Source organism: Watersipora subatra, chromosome 1 (assembly GCF_963576615.1).
Source record: "Watersipora subatra chromosome 1, tzWatSuba1.1, whole genome shotgun sequence".
NCBI classification, from domain to species: domain Eukaryota; kingdom Metazoa; phylum Bryozoa; class Gymnolaemata; order Cheilostomatida; family Watersiporidae; genus Watersipora; species Watersipora subatra.
In genome coordinates, this window is record NC_088708.1 from 55,064,012 (window position 1) to 55,081,579 (window position 17,568).

The following is a 17,568-nucleotide window of genomic DNA, read 5'->3' on the forward strand; positions in this document are numbered from 1 at the left end:
TGGTAATTCTCCTGAACAACGAATCGAGTTGTAAATACAATATCTCTCTCATCTTTCCTATCAACTTTATTATTTCAACGAGAGACAAAGTACCAGTGAAAATCAGATTATGTACACAGAATTATCAATAACTCGTCATCAACCTGTGCTCTATAGCTACAATTTATTTGTTTGTACTACAGCCTTTGATGTGTCCGGTTTGTCTGATAGCCCTTGATTTATGGTCATCGGTTTGGAGCATTGATTATGCACCCTTGTTGTAAGTGAGTTCATTCTGAGGCTAATCAAAAATCAGGGCTTGTCAAAAGAACGTCCACGTGACTAGTGAATGTAATCGTAACTGGCTGCGTTCGAAGCTACTGAGCCGAATTGATAGTATTGTAGGTTTGAAAGGTAAAGCAACAAGAAGGTAAAAGGAGCTTTACAGCGATATTTATAAAAACCTAAAAGTCAAATACTAATTAGTCAACTCGTGTACACTCGAGGCGAATGACCCAGAGGGAAAATACATCTTTGCTCTCCCCATTATTACAACTCATCTCATTTCACCCAGGTATGTCGTCGCTCTACAGAACTTCTTTGTATAGAAAAAAGCATAAATAGGCTGCTGATTCAGGGTGTCTGGCCGGCAGCATTTTTTAATGGGTTACCTACATTTAAAGTAGACTTTCATCTACTGTACGTAAGTTTTGAATAAATTGTGGTGGTGCAACTATTTACCGTAATTGTTTATGCAAGATTTGTTATATGAGCCTCACGGCTGCAGCAAATTCTTTTTAATGAAACTTTATAATGTATTATTTTTATTTGTAGACATCCTAGACCTATGTAAAACAGATGACATGTTCAAATTAAACTAACGCTAACTTGATGGCGTCCTCTTCTCTGCTGTAAAGGAAATAAAAGACCATTTTTCCCAGCAATAAGAGCTCCTGCAATACACGTAGGATCATGAGAGCAGACTACTCCACTCGTTTCCTTTTTCTCCTTTTATTCGGAGTTAATCTTCTCAGGTAATCCAAAAGCAACATCAACTCAGAGAATTACAGTTTCCTTGTTTCTCAGTCTAACTTATTAAGCACTATATAGCATAGCATACCGTATGCTTTTGAGGACTTCTTGTGAGCAAATTAAAGAGTGGCAGAGCGCAATGCGGAAACAACTACCCAGATTCTGTAATTGTTATTAAGAGCTCTTGTGTTTCTTGAGACGCAGTTTTTTTCAGAAAAAACAATATCTAATTTATCGAGGTTGTATTAGTTGTCTGCTGCCCTGGATGGGCTGTAGACCTCCTCGTCGTTTCCAGTTTTGAGATCTTCATTACTCCGTTCTAATATTAACTAGTTGTGAATAATCAATCTTTGTGTGAGGTTTTTGAATCTCATCCGTAACTCTCTCTTCTAATGACATAAGATCCACACCTGCGCAACTGAACGGTCATCAGTCAAAGAATCCGTACACTCGGGTATAATTATAGCCGTACACAATGCCGTGGTTTCATGCATCTTATGAGCCTAGATACCTTTTCTCTTCTCATGATGTCAGAGTACAGCTCATGGCTGAGTCTTCAAAGATAGAAAATACTAGCCCGCTTTCAAAAAATAAATTTGAACTTTTCAAAACATTCGAATAAAGACTTTGCTGATTTCTGATTTGGCTTGTAAAGTCACCATATTATCTACAAATCTGATCTGATAATTAAAGCTCAGGAATGACAAAATGGAGATCGCTGTACAGATATCTGTCACACGCTACTTTTAGTTTGGTCATTACTATAGTGGAACAAGAGGATAAAATATCCAAGTATGCCATGGTAACCTAGACTGCAGCTTATTTCAAGTGGTGAGAGCGTAGCTCTAGATAATCACTAAGGTCCAACCCAAGAGCAAACAAATAACTTCATTTTGCCTTGAAGGATGTCGCTAGATGTTCAGACAAAGCGGGCTGCTCATAAACTGGTCAGGTCTTTTCCGGACTCTGCTTACATGCTTATGCTTGAGTAAAATAAGGACTTTTAAAAAAATTATAAAATTACTTTATGGAACTAGAATGAGAATCTTTTTTATAACAAAAGCCGTGTCTGTCCGTCTGTCTGCCTATTAGTCTGTCCTTCGTCTGTTCGAAGCCACACTAAAAGCATTTGGAAAAAAGGTTTCCTCGCATGGGACTTGAACTCAGGTGTGCCCTTTTGCAAAGTATGCCACTAACTGCACCACTCATCCACCTCACTTAATAGAAGAATGATTGTGTTTATATTTATTACACCTGATGATTTTTCATGGCGCTCCGCACTGCCAGTATACTAGTAAATATAAAATGTATTCATTGACAGAATTTTATATCTACAAAACCAATTTCAATATTAGCCTTTGCTGACAGGCATTGGTTTAGTTTACATGCAGGTATTGTTAAATATGAAAACTATCAGCCTCACCAGTTATAAAAGATGTCATTGATATATTTTATACCACTAGTAACTGTTTCATGTACTCTAATAGATACGTATGTAAATTTTATAAACTAAAGGAGCATTATTTATGATTTTCGAATGTGAGTGAGGAGTTAACTTTTTAAATATCTTAGCCTAACTTTGTAATCACTATGAAAAAGTTATGTTCTTGTTACGCTACTTTAAATGCAATATTCGGTCAGCTATTGATATGACATCCAAAATATCCATACTAAAGTTCACCCAGAAAGAAAGACCACTCAGAAATAAGGACCACCAAGAAATGAGGGGCACCCTTAAATGAGCTATTTGCAAAAAGTTTCAATTCTAACAAAACCTCTCGATCAACTAAAACCTTTTGTATGACATTTGGGTTAAATTATAAAGGAAGATTGAAAATGATTATTAAAGGCTTTAATGTTTCCTGTTTGAAATTCTGTCATATACTCTGTGGACAACTTACGTTTCTAGGTTGCCTCCTGACTCAACACATATGTATGCATCAGTAGACAACATGGCTACAGTTTAGAGAGCATTTGGATCTGTTCTACACTATAGTGTTTAATTAATTGCGAATATTATCGATAGGTCATTGCGCTTCCTTTCAAGCTAAGTTTTTCCATGAATGGCTAGATTTTGAGTGCCTAGAAGAATGAGAGATCTGTCAAGATAAATCGTTACGCTAGGATTTGAAATGAGTTTTATATTAAGGTGATCTCACTTTCTATCACAGCGTTTTTACAAATGTGTAAGTTTTTGCCTTTTTGCTGTTTTTGCTTTCATAATTCGAGAGAACAGAAAAGGTATGAATGTGGGACAACATTGTTGCATTTATTGTAACCTTGGATAGATGTTAACATGATGAAGCATTTTCTCACTACATTTCAGCTTGTCTCTTCTCTGTTTTGTCAGCAGTGGTTTGCTGTCGGCCGGTAGTTACAATCTAGACACGAACGAGGTCTGCCAGAAGAGTCGTAAGGCAAACATGTCCAAAAAGAATCCATGCCGAAAGCAACCCCAACTGAGACGAGAGGTAGAAATGGGAAAACAGTTAGCCATTGAAACTTGTCAACAGAATTTCGCTGATCATAGATGGAATTGCACCACAACTCATTCATCTTTTCGGCGCATAATGAAAACAGGTGAGAGATAATACAACACACTTGTGAAGCAAGCAAGGACTAAACATGACATTTTACATGGCTTATCAAAGCTTGAGATATAAGGCTATATAAAAACCGTGCAGTCTTACATGGCTCTCTATAAACAAAACAATTTTATTTCATGATATAGTCATCATTTTCTTGCGTGGTTTTAGAACAAGTTATTAAATCAAATAGCCGTTATATCATTCATCTAGAATTAAATCAATCATTTATCTGGGGCAAACTGAATCATTGATTCAGTTTGCAGCAAATATGCTCATTTAGTAGCTGAAGTAAAAACTAAAAACTGGGCCAGTTAATAATTATATCCTAGCACTGTAGCTGATATTATGATAAGAACTTCACTCCAATATATCATTAGAAATCACAATATTACCCTCATAAACCGAACAATATCCTCTAATTGATTAAAAGCCAAAACCATTGACCTATGAGCCACTGAAAGAGTCTCTATCCATTAAGCAATGTATATTCTTGGCCATTTCTTGTTATATTTATCTCAAACATGCCTCTACTTTGGTAAGGCAAGCCGTCCGTCATCTGAAATGTGATGCATACATGTTTAGAGTCGCGCTATTATACGGTTGCTAAGAGAACTTTACTAGTAACACAAACCTTGTTACAGTTTTTTGTCAATGAGTCATCATTTCATAAGTTCTATGAATCGGAAGCATATGCTCATCGCAAAATTAAAATTCATTGTTTATTTATGGAGCAAAGATCGCTCTCAACATCGATAAAACAATGATAAGACAATAATTGTGATAGTATTAGAAAACTTGTTAAGTGCCAAAGTTATCTTAGATAGCTACTAGCAAATTCTAACAGCCATACAGTCAGACGAGAGTGAAAGCTCGCAACTCTCTGCTTCCTTTTGATTTGGTGATGAAGAATTGTATAAATATTCATGTAGTCTGATCGTAATGCTAAAATAAGATTGATTGGTGATTTTAAATATAGCTTCTTAGCAAAGAAAAGTGTAAAATAGATTCTACCAGTTACAGATCTTTGTTTATATGATTAAAGATTAGACACTAAAGGCAGACTGATAGTGCTGGTATATTCGGCAGATGATCAGAGAGATTCTTTCAAAATAAATGTTTCCTTCTGAGATCTTGAATATTTTTGTTTCTTCTTGTCAGGACATTCAAATCTGTCTTTTTTACAAACAAATCAATACTAGAGGATGTAAGAATCATTCCTGTTTCTTGTGTACAGGCAGCAGTTAAAAAACTAATTGACAAAATCCAATGCCTGTCATGGGAATTAGATGAACCATTTCTTACTTAACCAAGCTTTATATAAGTACAAATGTTTGTTCAAAAGTTACTGTAGGGTTCTAAATAGGACAAAGCATACATCAGAGTAAGTCTGTTTTACGTGGAAAATGATGTAATCTGTTTATAGCCCAACTGAATGGTTCTTTAATTTTTAACCTTTGTACAATTGACTCAGTGAGTGCCACTTCATCTCCCAGGTTTCAAAAATTCTTGTAGTAGTGACAAAAATAGTAGATGTAGACAAGCTTGAAAACCATGGCTACAAATGGCGGCTTTACAGAGTGAATTTGTCACTGGCGCCACAATCAATATATTTGGCATTAGAGCCAAAGTTGAAAAATTGATTTTTTTTAAACATTCGAAAAGTTTAATTCAGTTTAATCTTTGGAAATGGCCCTTTTTTTGATGCTATGAGTGTTTTTGTGCTAATTAAAATACTTGGCGAAAAATAATATTGTATTGATACTGAATGTTAGTACTTTATCGATGCCATCTCAAACGCTTTGTACCAAAAACACAACAATCTGTTTTTGATAAAGCCTGTTAAAAGCTAGACAACAAATATTGCTGGGAGAATAAATCATTTAGTGCACTGAAAACATTGCATCAGCTAATGGGATGTCTTTAAATCATCAGAAGTACAAGACAAATGAAACTTGAGTTCACAACCAAGTTAAACTTTCTGACTCATTTGTGGTAAAATTGGAACTGGCTGGAACTCAAATTTTAACTATAGGTTGTTTATTTCAAAAGCATTCATTAACGAAATACAATCAGTTTTGTTAAAAACAGCTTTATAATTATTCAGCATTCTGATATGATTATTAGGCCTAATCAGACGCTGAACTAAGCTTGTTAAGATCAAATAAAATGTCTTCCAAACGGTGGTTGTAAATTGTCAGTTGGACTATTAATCTGATGAATGAAAGGTTCGCCACCCATGCCAACTGTACACTTGATAAACGATCAACATGTACATCTATTACCTTTTCACACCTAGCAGTCTCACATCTACTGCCCCGTGAACCCTAATTTCGATGTTTCGCGGTCAGCTCGCAAGTACGGGAAAAAATTAATTATGCATTATATTTGCAATGATGAATTAGAAGCCAAAGTTTTGCCCATGCGGTTGGGTTCAGAAGAGACTCTCTCATGATATTTAATCTAGTCACTGCACCCAGTTGTCTTAATGGCCGCAGATATACTGTTTGGTAATAAGATTAAGGACTAATGTTCAGCAACAGTCTAGATCTATCAGATAACGATCAGAATACAGTTCTTCACAGCCCTCCACAATCTTCCTCAACTTTCCACAGTTTCCCCTAGCTGTCCACAGCTCTCCACTGCTCTCCACAGCCTTCCACAAATCTTCACAGATTTCCACAACCCTCCATAGCCCTCCACAAACCTTCACATACCTCCACAGTCTTACACAGCCCTTCACAGCTCTCTTCAAACCTCTAAGGCTTTCTTAAACTTTCCAAAGCCTTCCACTGCTTACAAAGAGTTTTTCCATAGTTGGAGCAGGCTTAAAGCGGGCTAGCACTAAAACTGCTTAAGATTTCTTACAAAAGCTCGCCTGCATACCCTTGCTCAGCCCAACAAGATTCAAGCTAAACTGGGCATGCCAGCATTTTTAATATTTTTCTTAAAAGTATGATAGCCTGTTCTAAAGTGCCTAGTCATCAATTGGATGCTTACTGACTTTTCCATTTTTTTATTTTATGTTTGATGTCTGAAAGGCAATGGGTTTTACAGAGCAATTTGTTTTAAACATAATACATGTACTTTATGTTATGACAACCAGTCAAATATCAAAAGATTTTATGACTATCTTTAAAATACTGCCTGTTATAGTATCAGTACTAAATGTAGCTGTCATAGGACCTCATACTAAATCATGGCATTACAGTTAAATGATTTGCTAAAATGTTATCTTAAGCCTGGTCTTGAGCTCACTTAAATGCATAAAAGTTTTATTCTTGCAAAATCTTAGCTGATAATATTAATTGTGATCACATTATTTAATTCCGCTGTATGATTAAAATAAAAAAAAAATGTCATGAAAATTGGGTCCTTTATTTTTTCAATTGAAAACTAGAATATAGTGTAATATATTAAGAAAAATGAATATTTGTACAGCGCTCAACATTAAAAATATTTCATTATAAGTTCAACGTGTTTTTATGTTTTCATGCTAAATAACACGTATTTGACACAGCTAATTATCTTTAATTAATTGCGTCAAAAATTTTATTTTGTCAATGATGTAGAAAAATATTCCTGGCAACAAAATCTGGGTCACCTTAGTTGTGCGAGCAACCAGAAATTATCAGCCGCGTGCCTTATGTTGTTGTTTGTGAGAATATAAGCTCCTGAGAAAAGATTATTTATTTTAAATGCGCAATGTATAATTACTCCTTTGATCTAGTTTTGCGGGAAATACTCGGGTAAAATAAAGTGTTAAATAAATCTTCTTTTCAAAATGGATCTAGAAAGATATACATTTTGTTATCATTGGTCTACAATGCTAAAAACAAATTAGACCACGTGACAAAAATAAAAGCGGAATAAAATACAGAGTAGTAAAATAAAATTACAAACAGTAAAGTAAAATGTAACTATGTTCTGGTTTAAAATAATACTTTATAATAACTAGCTAATGTTTTATGTATTAAGTTAGCGGTTTATAGAAATTGTTTTAATTTCTACATTTACTGTTTGTAAACAATATTCTCTACTGATGAAATATGTTGAAACTATTCTGTAGATACTCGAGAAGCTGCTTATTTAAATGCAATAACTGCTGCCGGCATCTTATATTCGGTAACTCAAGCCTGCTCCATGGGTGTGCTTTGGCAATGCCACTGCGACAGGACAATACGAGATGTTTCAGAAGATGAGATGTGGTCGTGGGGCGGCTGTAGCGATGATATCATTTTCGGATATAACAAATCCAAACAATTTACAAAGACGAAACACATAAGCACAGATATCAAAGGGCTAATTCGAAATCACAACAATGAGGCTGGAAGACTGGTAAGTTATTTTGTTAAGGTTTTACACAGATGTTTGAATCAAAAAATTATAATAGGATTTAATAGATCTTGTCAATGAATAAAACAAAATTATTATGTAATGAGAACTAAATAGTAAATAAAATATTTTTAGTTTTTATAATTTTTCAACAAAATATAAGTAGTTTAGTATTAAAATAAATAGCAAAGTATTGTAAAAAATCTTATAGGGCCTGCCATAAAAAAGTACCAAATGAATAAACAAAAATCGCAATTAGTGCCAGACAGAGCCGATGTTTGCAATCAGGAAGTTTAATACAGCCACTCATCATATATGAGTGGCTGTATTTAGTATACGCAATATGGCCAAATCACTTTTATATATTAACGTGATTTGGCCATACTGCATAATCATATCTACATGAACAGAGGCAACCATTACTTTTGTATAAAAGTTACTACCTTTTTAAAATACATATGCATTATTTTTCTCTTCCAAAATCTTACGTTGCTTTTCTTTAACGAAAAACCCAATTCATCATTCATAACTGTTCAGCTCTTATACCTGTTTCTAAGACTAATAAAGGACCATAGATAGGGTCGATCACTTTATTAAAAAAATTATAACTTTTTATATAATAATATAGTATAAATTTATATTATTAAAAATATTTAGGTTAGCTAAGTCATTAACATTCAATCAATAGGGCAGTCTATAGGCTCTCTTTATCATGAACCAATTCTTCATATATCTCTTACCAACCTGCTAGCGTGTTGCCTGATTCTGTGATTTTGAACTCGATTGAATCCGAGGTATGATTAAATTCTCGCTAATTGGCATCACTGATGTAGGAACGAGCCAGTTCTACCAAATTTTGGTTGTCACAATTAAATCCTGATGGCAATTACAAGGGCATCGTCGAATTGTTGGCTGCGTAGTTTTTGAGATTAGTAATTCCCTTTTGTGATTTAAGAGTTGTCTTGTTAAAAAGGTATTATGAGACTCAAGAGTGATTGGCCAAAGTTTAACTGTTAACACTTTTTAATTATTTGAGTTCTGAACTGTAAGAATATAAAATTATTTCAACAAATAAAAACTATAGGACAATTGTTGTGACAAGGGTTAGAGAACTTCGCATTGCAGAGCCTATCATGACGTTTTTAAACAAATACATATATAAACAGAACACTCAGGCATTGCTAGTAATGGTAAAAAATGCCTTCAAAAATGTGTGAGCACTTTTTCAAATCAAAAACTAAAGCTATAGTGTTACTTAACATATTTTAAGAAATATTTTAGTGGCGTAGTTTTTACCAGTGCTACATAAATTTGCTTTTTTGTGTGAAAGTCATAGGCTGTTCATATAAAAACACAAATACATAAAACGTTTTTGAAAATTAAACTAATTCAAAACCAGAATGTATTTCCTTTTGCTTTTTTCCCAACACATTATTTTGCAGCCTCAGTGTTGAGGCAGGTTTAATCATTAATCATGTGATGACACAGAATGTGGAACACTGCATGAGAGCCAAAGTATTTTGTTGATCCAAATACCTCACATCACAAGGTTTTGTTTCATAAAATTAGGCAAATGAGGTAATATCAAAGGAATACATCACATTGTAACTTGTCGGTTGCCACGTAACAATTAGTTGATTCACAAAAAGCAGTCATTTGGACTCCCGGTTTTTATTATCACTCGCCATAAAATTACTTCTTTTGTGTCAAACTCGATGTAATCTAGATTAATTATGTTTTCTTCACTTCTATTAAAAAGTTATTTGTAATCGTCGATGATTTGCCCTAGTCCGTTAATGTTACTAGACGTAACAGATTAAAATTTAGCTGATTAAATTGTTTAAATAAAAAAGTTGGATTATCAGAAATGCGTATTTCGTTGGAACGAGAAATGTCATTGTGCAAAAAAGCTATTGTCATCAAAGTATGGCTATAAATGGGGATTATAAACTTAGAATCTAAACCTTCAGCGGCGCTGCTACTTACCTACCTTTCCTTACTGCTACTTAGCGGTAAGTTAAGATAAGGCTGTCTTCCTTAGCTATTCTATCGAGCAACACAATTCGATTTTCCAAGAACCGTAATTAATGCAGTGAACTTTATAGAAAAAAACTGAATGAATAAGTAGACGATTTGTTACCTAAGGTCACCGCTGTCAACTTCTGTCTGGAAAACCGTTTCTTTTGGCCCTTGTAAGGTCTCTAATGAAAATGCTAAGCATACCACTCAGTTCTTCCTCCCTAATTAATCGTTATACAATTCGAGATAAGATGAATTGATCTGTAGTTTCAATAAGAAGGACATGAGAATGAATACTTATATAAAGTCTTGATTAGCATATGCAACTGGCTTGAGTATAGCCATATATTTCACAGATGGCATGCCTAACACCGTTTGTATCCGGCCAAACCCTTGGCAACAAGCAGCAAGCTTAGTCATATATTCTATCTTTTTTGTCACAAAATCTCGAAAACTTTCATGTCCAAACATAAAAGACCTAGTATTTGTCCTACCAACAACGCTTGTAGCGCGCAACCAGTTGTAGTTAACTTGCTATGAGTTGTTCTATACAATAAGATTTAAAAACATGATACCAAAAAATTGCTTCCTTTGACCATTTGGATGCAGATAACACCAAAAACACTATCTCAGAGTGAAATGTTTGAAATATATTCCACGTATTTATTGTCTCTCGTCATATTCTACATTTAGTTGTTGGCGGTAAAATTGATTACATTTTGTAAAACAACAGGTTTAAACCAAGTAGTATTTCATTGTCTCAAATAAATTACAGAAAAATCATTTTGCATCAGCAGGTCTGGCTATTGATCAGAGATTTTCACATAGCCTGGGCTTCAGAAGCTGGTACTATCCGCTGTTAGTCCTGAATGTCACAAAGAAACAATAATGCTAGTCAGGCACCACCAAGGCTGCTTGGATTTGCTAAAACCAAGTTTCATATAAGTCACATCACATGTTGTATTCCATCGTGAAGCTTGTATGCTAAATGTGAAGTTAAAATTGTAAAATAACTTTAAACTCATAAAAACAATATCGAGGAGGTTTGCACTTTTAAGAATTATTGATTCAACAAACAGGTTAGTTGTCTAGTCAGCAGTTATAGTTGACAAGAGATGACAACTAACCTATAGTTGACAAATGACAGAATAGGGAGAGAAATGACAGCCACGTCAGAGGTAACAGTCGGAAGCACGGTAGCAATAAATTTCACCATATCGCGGCTTTGTTTGCTCTTTTCCATAATTAATCATTGTAGTCGATCGTAATAAGGCGTCGTGTTCGTCTGATAAGGACTGACAATATTAATATTGATACTTGGCTGGTTGCTGCAGGCTAAATATTCTCATAGCGAATGCAATTAAACATCTCATAGATAGAGAGAGCAAGCAAATTTTCTAATAGGCGAGTGTCACTTCTCCGTGCATTTTTTAGTTCCGGAAGGTGGTAAACAGCAAAAAGGAACCAGCCTGATAGATTCTCACTACTCACATGTACATAAGCAGTCAAATACTAACAGCAATCTGTTTGGTTGCGTAGAATGGTTTTTAAGTGTATAAGGATTCAACTAATAACAGCAATATGTTTGGTAGCATGAGATGGTTTCCAACCTAATGAGCATTCAAATAGTAACAGTAATAACTGCAATATGTTTGACAGCATGGGGCATAAGTTATTTTGACATGGTTACCTATGCAGGTTTGTCTTTATGGCCACTTGAAACGATTAAACTTCTCATGTATATCTACATGTATATATTAAGTATAGCTCCATTTAAACTTATATGCTCCAATAATTTCAAATATAGGCTTTATATGATAATTTATTATAATTCTATTAGGTTTGTGCAAAGAAATATTTGTGTAAATAAATCTTTTTGAAAATTTATCTGCATTGCTATTTAGCATTTATATGAAATATTACATCGTATATAGCAATTGCAAGAAGGGATTTCGATCTGAAAATGATAAACTTTTAAACTTTTCATCGTTTCAGTACAGCTGAGATGTATCAGCTGATGCTGATGATTATAGTTTTATTTCACATCTTGCTCTTAATTTTGGTTTAAACTAAAAATCATGGGCATGGTTTACAGATATTCTTTTTTGACATTCACAGATCGAAACAATTAAACGGTTGTAGACTGTAGTACATATGGTGTATATATAGTACATATGGTGTATATATAGTACATATGGTCTATATATAGTACATATGGTCTATATATAGTACATATGGCTCTCATACTGTCAATGCATACGCCATGAAAACCTAATATCGCTAAAATATTACTTTTCTAAATAAGGCATAGAAAGTTATCTCTTGGTGATAAGAAGCTGACATTATCCAACACATACTTAATCAAACTGCTATCAAACTTTCATGGTTTCCAGATGACAAAAATGGTATTTATTAAGAATTCAGAAAGTTTGCTGATCGAATAGTTAATATTGTTATGTTGGCTATCTTCAAATTCAACTTATCATCAGTAATCATTATATTCCATACTCTTACACAAGAGTGACTGTTTAGATACGTAGTCATTATATTCCACACTCTTGCACAAAAGAGACTGTTTAGATACAGTAGTCATTATACTCCATACTCTTGCACAAGAGAGACTGTTTAGATACGTAGTCATTATATTCCATACTCTTACACAAAAGAGACTGTTTAGATACAGTAATCATTATACTCCATACTCTTGCACAAGAGAGACTGTTTAGATACGTAGTCATTATATTCCATACTCTTACACAAAAGAGACTGTTTAGATACAGTAGTCATTATACTCCATACTCTTGCACAAGAGAGACTGTTTAGATACGTAGTCATTATATTCCACACTCTTACACAAAAGAGACTGTTTAGATACAGTAGTCATTATACTCCATACTCTTACACAAAAGAGACTGTTTAGATACAGTAGTCATTATATTCCATACTCTTACACAAAAGAGACTGTTTAGATACGTAGTCATTATATTCCATACTCTTACACAAAAGAGACTGTTTAGATACGTAGTCATTATATTCCATACTCTTACACAAAAGAGACTGTTTAGATACAGTAGTCATTATACGCCATACTCTTGCACAAGTGAGACTGTTCAGATACGTAGTCATTATATTCCATACTCTTACACAAAAGAGACTGTTTAGATACAGTAGTCATTATACTCCATACTCTTGCACAAGAGAGACTGTTTAGATACGTAGTCATTATATTCCATACTCTTACACAAAAGAGACTGTTTAGATAAAGTAGTCATTATACTCCATACTCTTGCACAAGAGAGACTGTTTAGATACGTAGTCATTATATTCCATACTCTTACACAAAAGAGACTGTTTAGATACAGTAGTCATTATACTCCATACTCTTGCACAAGAGAGACTGTTTAGAAAAAGGTTTCTCACCTACTAATGCATATTATTTTATACTGAGAGTTTTTGTGGTTAGGTAAAAACTCATTTATCAAATCCACCCCTTCGGTGTCTGCAGAAGATATTTGAGGCACCTGGCTCAATTTAATTAACACTTTTAATCATGCTTGTTTTTAATAGAGACAAATATATTTCTGTTAACTACCCTGCCAGTTGAAACTCGTGTCTCCCATAATGCACCCTGCAACTATAAAAAATAATATAATGTGTAGATATAGTTTGTATATTAGCCTAAAGAAAATAATAATTTCTTTTGAAAACAGTGTTTACTATAACAAGAGCAGTGTCCATCCATCTGCCCGGACATGATCTTTATTATAATAAGAGCCATTTGTCTGCCCGAGCATGATCTTCTCATAATAAAAGCCCATTTGAGTGCCCAAAGCCTCGCTGAGAGGTTGCAAAAGAAATTGCTTGCAATAGGATTCAAACTCCTGACTTTCAGTTTAGTAGACCGACCCTCTCCCACCTGTACAAACTTACCATATGTTGAAAAGATTGTGCGGTTAGTTATTTCACTTGACAATCTCTTACGGCGCACCAGATCACCAAAGGACTAGGTTTGATAAAAAGGGACTATATCTACTGCTGACAAAAAAGAACAGCAATCAAGTTTAACCAATCAAAAGCATAATTGTTAGGGCTATTTAGTTTAGTTGGTCTGGACAAATTACTTGTTGTAACATCACAATTTTGTTCCCAACTGAAAAATGGTTTCATAGCTGAGATACTCACACTTGTCTGAAATGACACTAATAGCGTTTTAGTTATAAAAATTGTCAACTTTTGTTCTCGAGTGAAATGACTAATGTTGTTAAAATGCTAGACTTAAATTTTAAGACATTCCGTCTCAAATAATTTTAGTCAGAAATCTATTTTCTGCGTTTAATATGTTATTATAGTACAAAGTTGCATGTTGTTTCAGTAATGGGTCTTACCTTTTCTAAAGATGAGCTTACACAAAAGTTTTGTTGATTTTATCAGAAAGTATCGGTATTTTTTTACCATTTGCGATTGTTTTTGGTGTTTGAGACAGTTTGATGGCCAAGACGTTCTAAAATTAAAATTAATAAAGCTAAACTGCGGTTAAAATGCTCAAATTAAGCAGAAGTGTGATTATGACGTCTATAGTTGCAGAGACTGACAGAACAGAGACGTGTAAAGCTGTAACTTGAATGCAATAGTCAATATCAGCTATCGCAACGCTTGCAACTAATCACATCAATTGGCACACATTTTTCTTCTGAGCATTTTAATTGTGATCAGGTTTTTATCAATTTTACTCTTGAAACATCCTGGCAGTCAGATCACCTCATACATCAAAACAATCTCAAATCATAAAACATATCGATTGTTAAAAATATGTTAATAAATAAACAGATTATTGTTAAATACACTATAGTTTTATAAAGAATAATATAGAAAGAGAACTCGATACGCTATGTGTATTGCAAATTTACAATAGCCTATATATAATATATATACTATTATTATATGAAATATAAAGAGCACTTGGCTGTTAGTCAATCACTACAAATTTGTTTCAAGAATATCTATATTTTCTAAATATGTAATTATTTTCTCACTCAATTCAAGTGACTGGTAATGTCTACTCAAACTCTCAGGTCTCTAACTAAAGACCTGGGACTTTCAGCGCTCAACTACAGATCTTAGCCGTTCTTAATAACAAGCTTTTGTGCAACTTGCTTGAGTTGATTGTTGCCGGTATTTAAGCAAAGAACATTTGATGTGCGGGTGCTATTGCACCCAATGCTCCATTGACTACTGGAACTACAGTTATTTCTATATGTCTGCAGCTTCCAATTTTCTTTCCGAGTGGGAGATATTTCTCCACTTTTTTCTTTTCTTTGTTGGCTATATTGTAGTCTCTGAGTGCTGATGTATCCATTGCAGTAGCCCTTTTGCTCTCCTTGTTCGCCACCGTGATATATGACTGATTTGCCAAGATGTGCTCATCTGTCTAGATACAGATATCAAACCAGTCGCATGTCGTGGTGGTAGACAAGGAGAGCAAGAGAGCTGCTACTATTAATACAGCAGCACTCAAAGACTACAATATAACCAGCAAAAAAAGGAAAAAGAGAAAAAATATCTCCCACTTGAATAGAGGATTGAAAGGTGCCCGCATATAGTCACAACTGTAATTCCAATAGTCATTGGAGCAATGGGTACCTAGCAAGGGAGAGCAATAGCACCTGCACATCAAATGTGGCTTACCCAAATACTGGCAATATTCAACCCAGGTCAGTTGCAGAAAAGCCCGCTATTAGTGAGGGCTCAAATTTCCGGTTTTTGGTAGGAAACCCGAGCTCGAGTAAACATTAGCATCCAGTTGGATTAACCGGAGTGAGGAAAAAATTATATGTACACCGGCATATATAAATTTGTGGGCGCAAGTAAATGTATATTTAAAAAACTGTTGTATTTATCTGTTGGTTTCTGTTAGCATACTATTTATGCAGGATTATTGCCAATGTCTCTGTGTTTATGCAAAGCCTTATTAAAATTTCACTGACACACATACGATTTTATTTGTTTGATAGCTCATCACCCCAGCTTATTATGTTGTATAGTCGTTTCGTAAAGCCTTTTGTAGGCAATTGTTGATTGTTTTTGTAAAACATAAGAACTGATTCATGAACAAATTTTTCAGGCAATTACAGAGAACATGAAGAAGAGTTGTAAATGTCATGGACTGTCTGGTTCCTGTACTCTCCGAACGTGTTGGCTTAACATGCCTCAATTTTCTGATGTTGGTAAAAGTTTGCGAGAGAGATATGATGGAGCACCAAAAGTTATCGGTGACAATGATGGTAAAACATTGATACCAGAAAAAGCAACTATAAAGCCACCAACTACACAAGATCTGGTTTATACAGAAGAGTCACCAGATTTTTGCGTGCCGAATAAAAAGTATGGCACTAATGGAACAGTCGGAAGGTTCTGCAATGGCACATCCTACAACCATTTTGGTACCGATGCGTGTGACATTTTGTGCTGCAACAGAGGTTTTGAGAGAAAAACTTTTGAAATAAAAAAGAAATGCAGCTGCAAATTTGTTTGGTGCTGTGAAGTGGTATGTGATATTTGCCACGTGAATGTGACAGTACATTTATGTAAATAGACACAACATTGCGTTGGAATTGTCCGCTCACTCTTCCAAGAAGACACGTAAAGACTGAGGCTCTCCTTCAACCTACCAAAGAAGACTGAAAGATCTTTGGCCATTATAGTATTATTTTTATTTATTTAAAATATGTGTATTGGTTTTATAGCTTTGTTTTATATCGGTATTCCAACCAGCATTAATGTTGTGCTGCTGTTTTCTGTCTCCTACTTTGTTGACAAAGCACAATCTCTCTTTGTGTGCCTTTACATTATCATGTAAACATTTTGTCTGCCACATAACAATCACTTGCCAAGCTTGTCTACTGTTTGGTGTCCACTGTGAAGTGTTAAAACTTATGCTGAACAAGTTAACGTTATGCTAGACAGGGTTTCTATGGCAGACATCAAGGATAATTCAATTCTGTATCTATAACGACAGACCTTTGTTACTCCTATCAAAGCACTTCTGACAGCCGGCTTTTGCAGCCATCATTTAATTGTAGTTTATAATTAATCTGTCGTTTTGCCAAATTTTTGACAGTCCTATATTTCCATATTGTTTGCTTTGCTGCATCTCTCTCAATTTCTACTCTTGTCAGCATTTATTAGTGTCAGCATTGTTCCACAATATTCATGATGGCTAAAAAAGTGTTTAAAATACTTGGTCTATTTTGTCAAAATGGTTCAGTGATAAGCTAGTCATAAACTTGTAGTAGTTGGAATTATCCTTCCTTGCACTTTTACAGCTGATTTATGATCTGTTTAGTTGATAAAGAGACACTGTATGATGCAACTTTATTTTATTTTTAACTCACTAAAAAATAATTTTTCTCCTCTTTTCAGCAAATTCTGGCTTTATTGAACACCACCCAAAGGTGAAATCGCATGCAATACAATTTGAGCATTTTCATTTCAAATATATGCATGAAACATAATCTCCTAGTTTATTGAGCTTGGAGATATTTCGGTCAGCTACCCATGAAAAAACCTCTTACTAGTATCATTGACCAGAAAAAAATTTTCTTTTAAATATTTTTTAATT

General features: G+C 34.4%; 1 protein-coding gene across 2 annotated transcripts; it reads left to right on the plus strand.

The window, feature by feature from the left end:
- Positions 1-394: 394 nt before the first annotated feature.
- On the plus strand, positions 395-17,362 carry LOC137392275 (protein Wnt-6-like). 2 transcript variants are annotated; one of them, XM_068078947.1, is made up of 5 exons: positions 395-553; positions 814-1,013; positions 3,362-3,591; positions 7,666-7,934; positions 16,072-17,362. In XM_068078947.1, exons 2-5 carry the CDS (start codon positions 952-954, stop codon positions 16,540-16,542), a joined length of 1,032 nt encoding a protein of 343 aa, XP_067935048.1. In that variant the 5' UTR covers positions 395-553; positions 814-951; the 3' UTR covers positions 16,543-17,362. The 2 variants fall into 2 exon arrangements, with proteins under 2 accessions (XP_067935048.1, XP_067935055.1); XM_068078954.1 differs by having other exon boundaries at positions 3,365-3,591.
- The last annotated feature ends 206 nt before the right edge of the window (positions 17,363-17,568 follow it).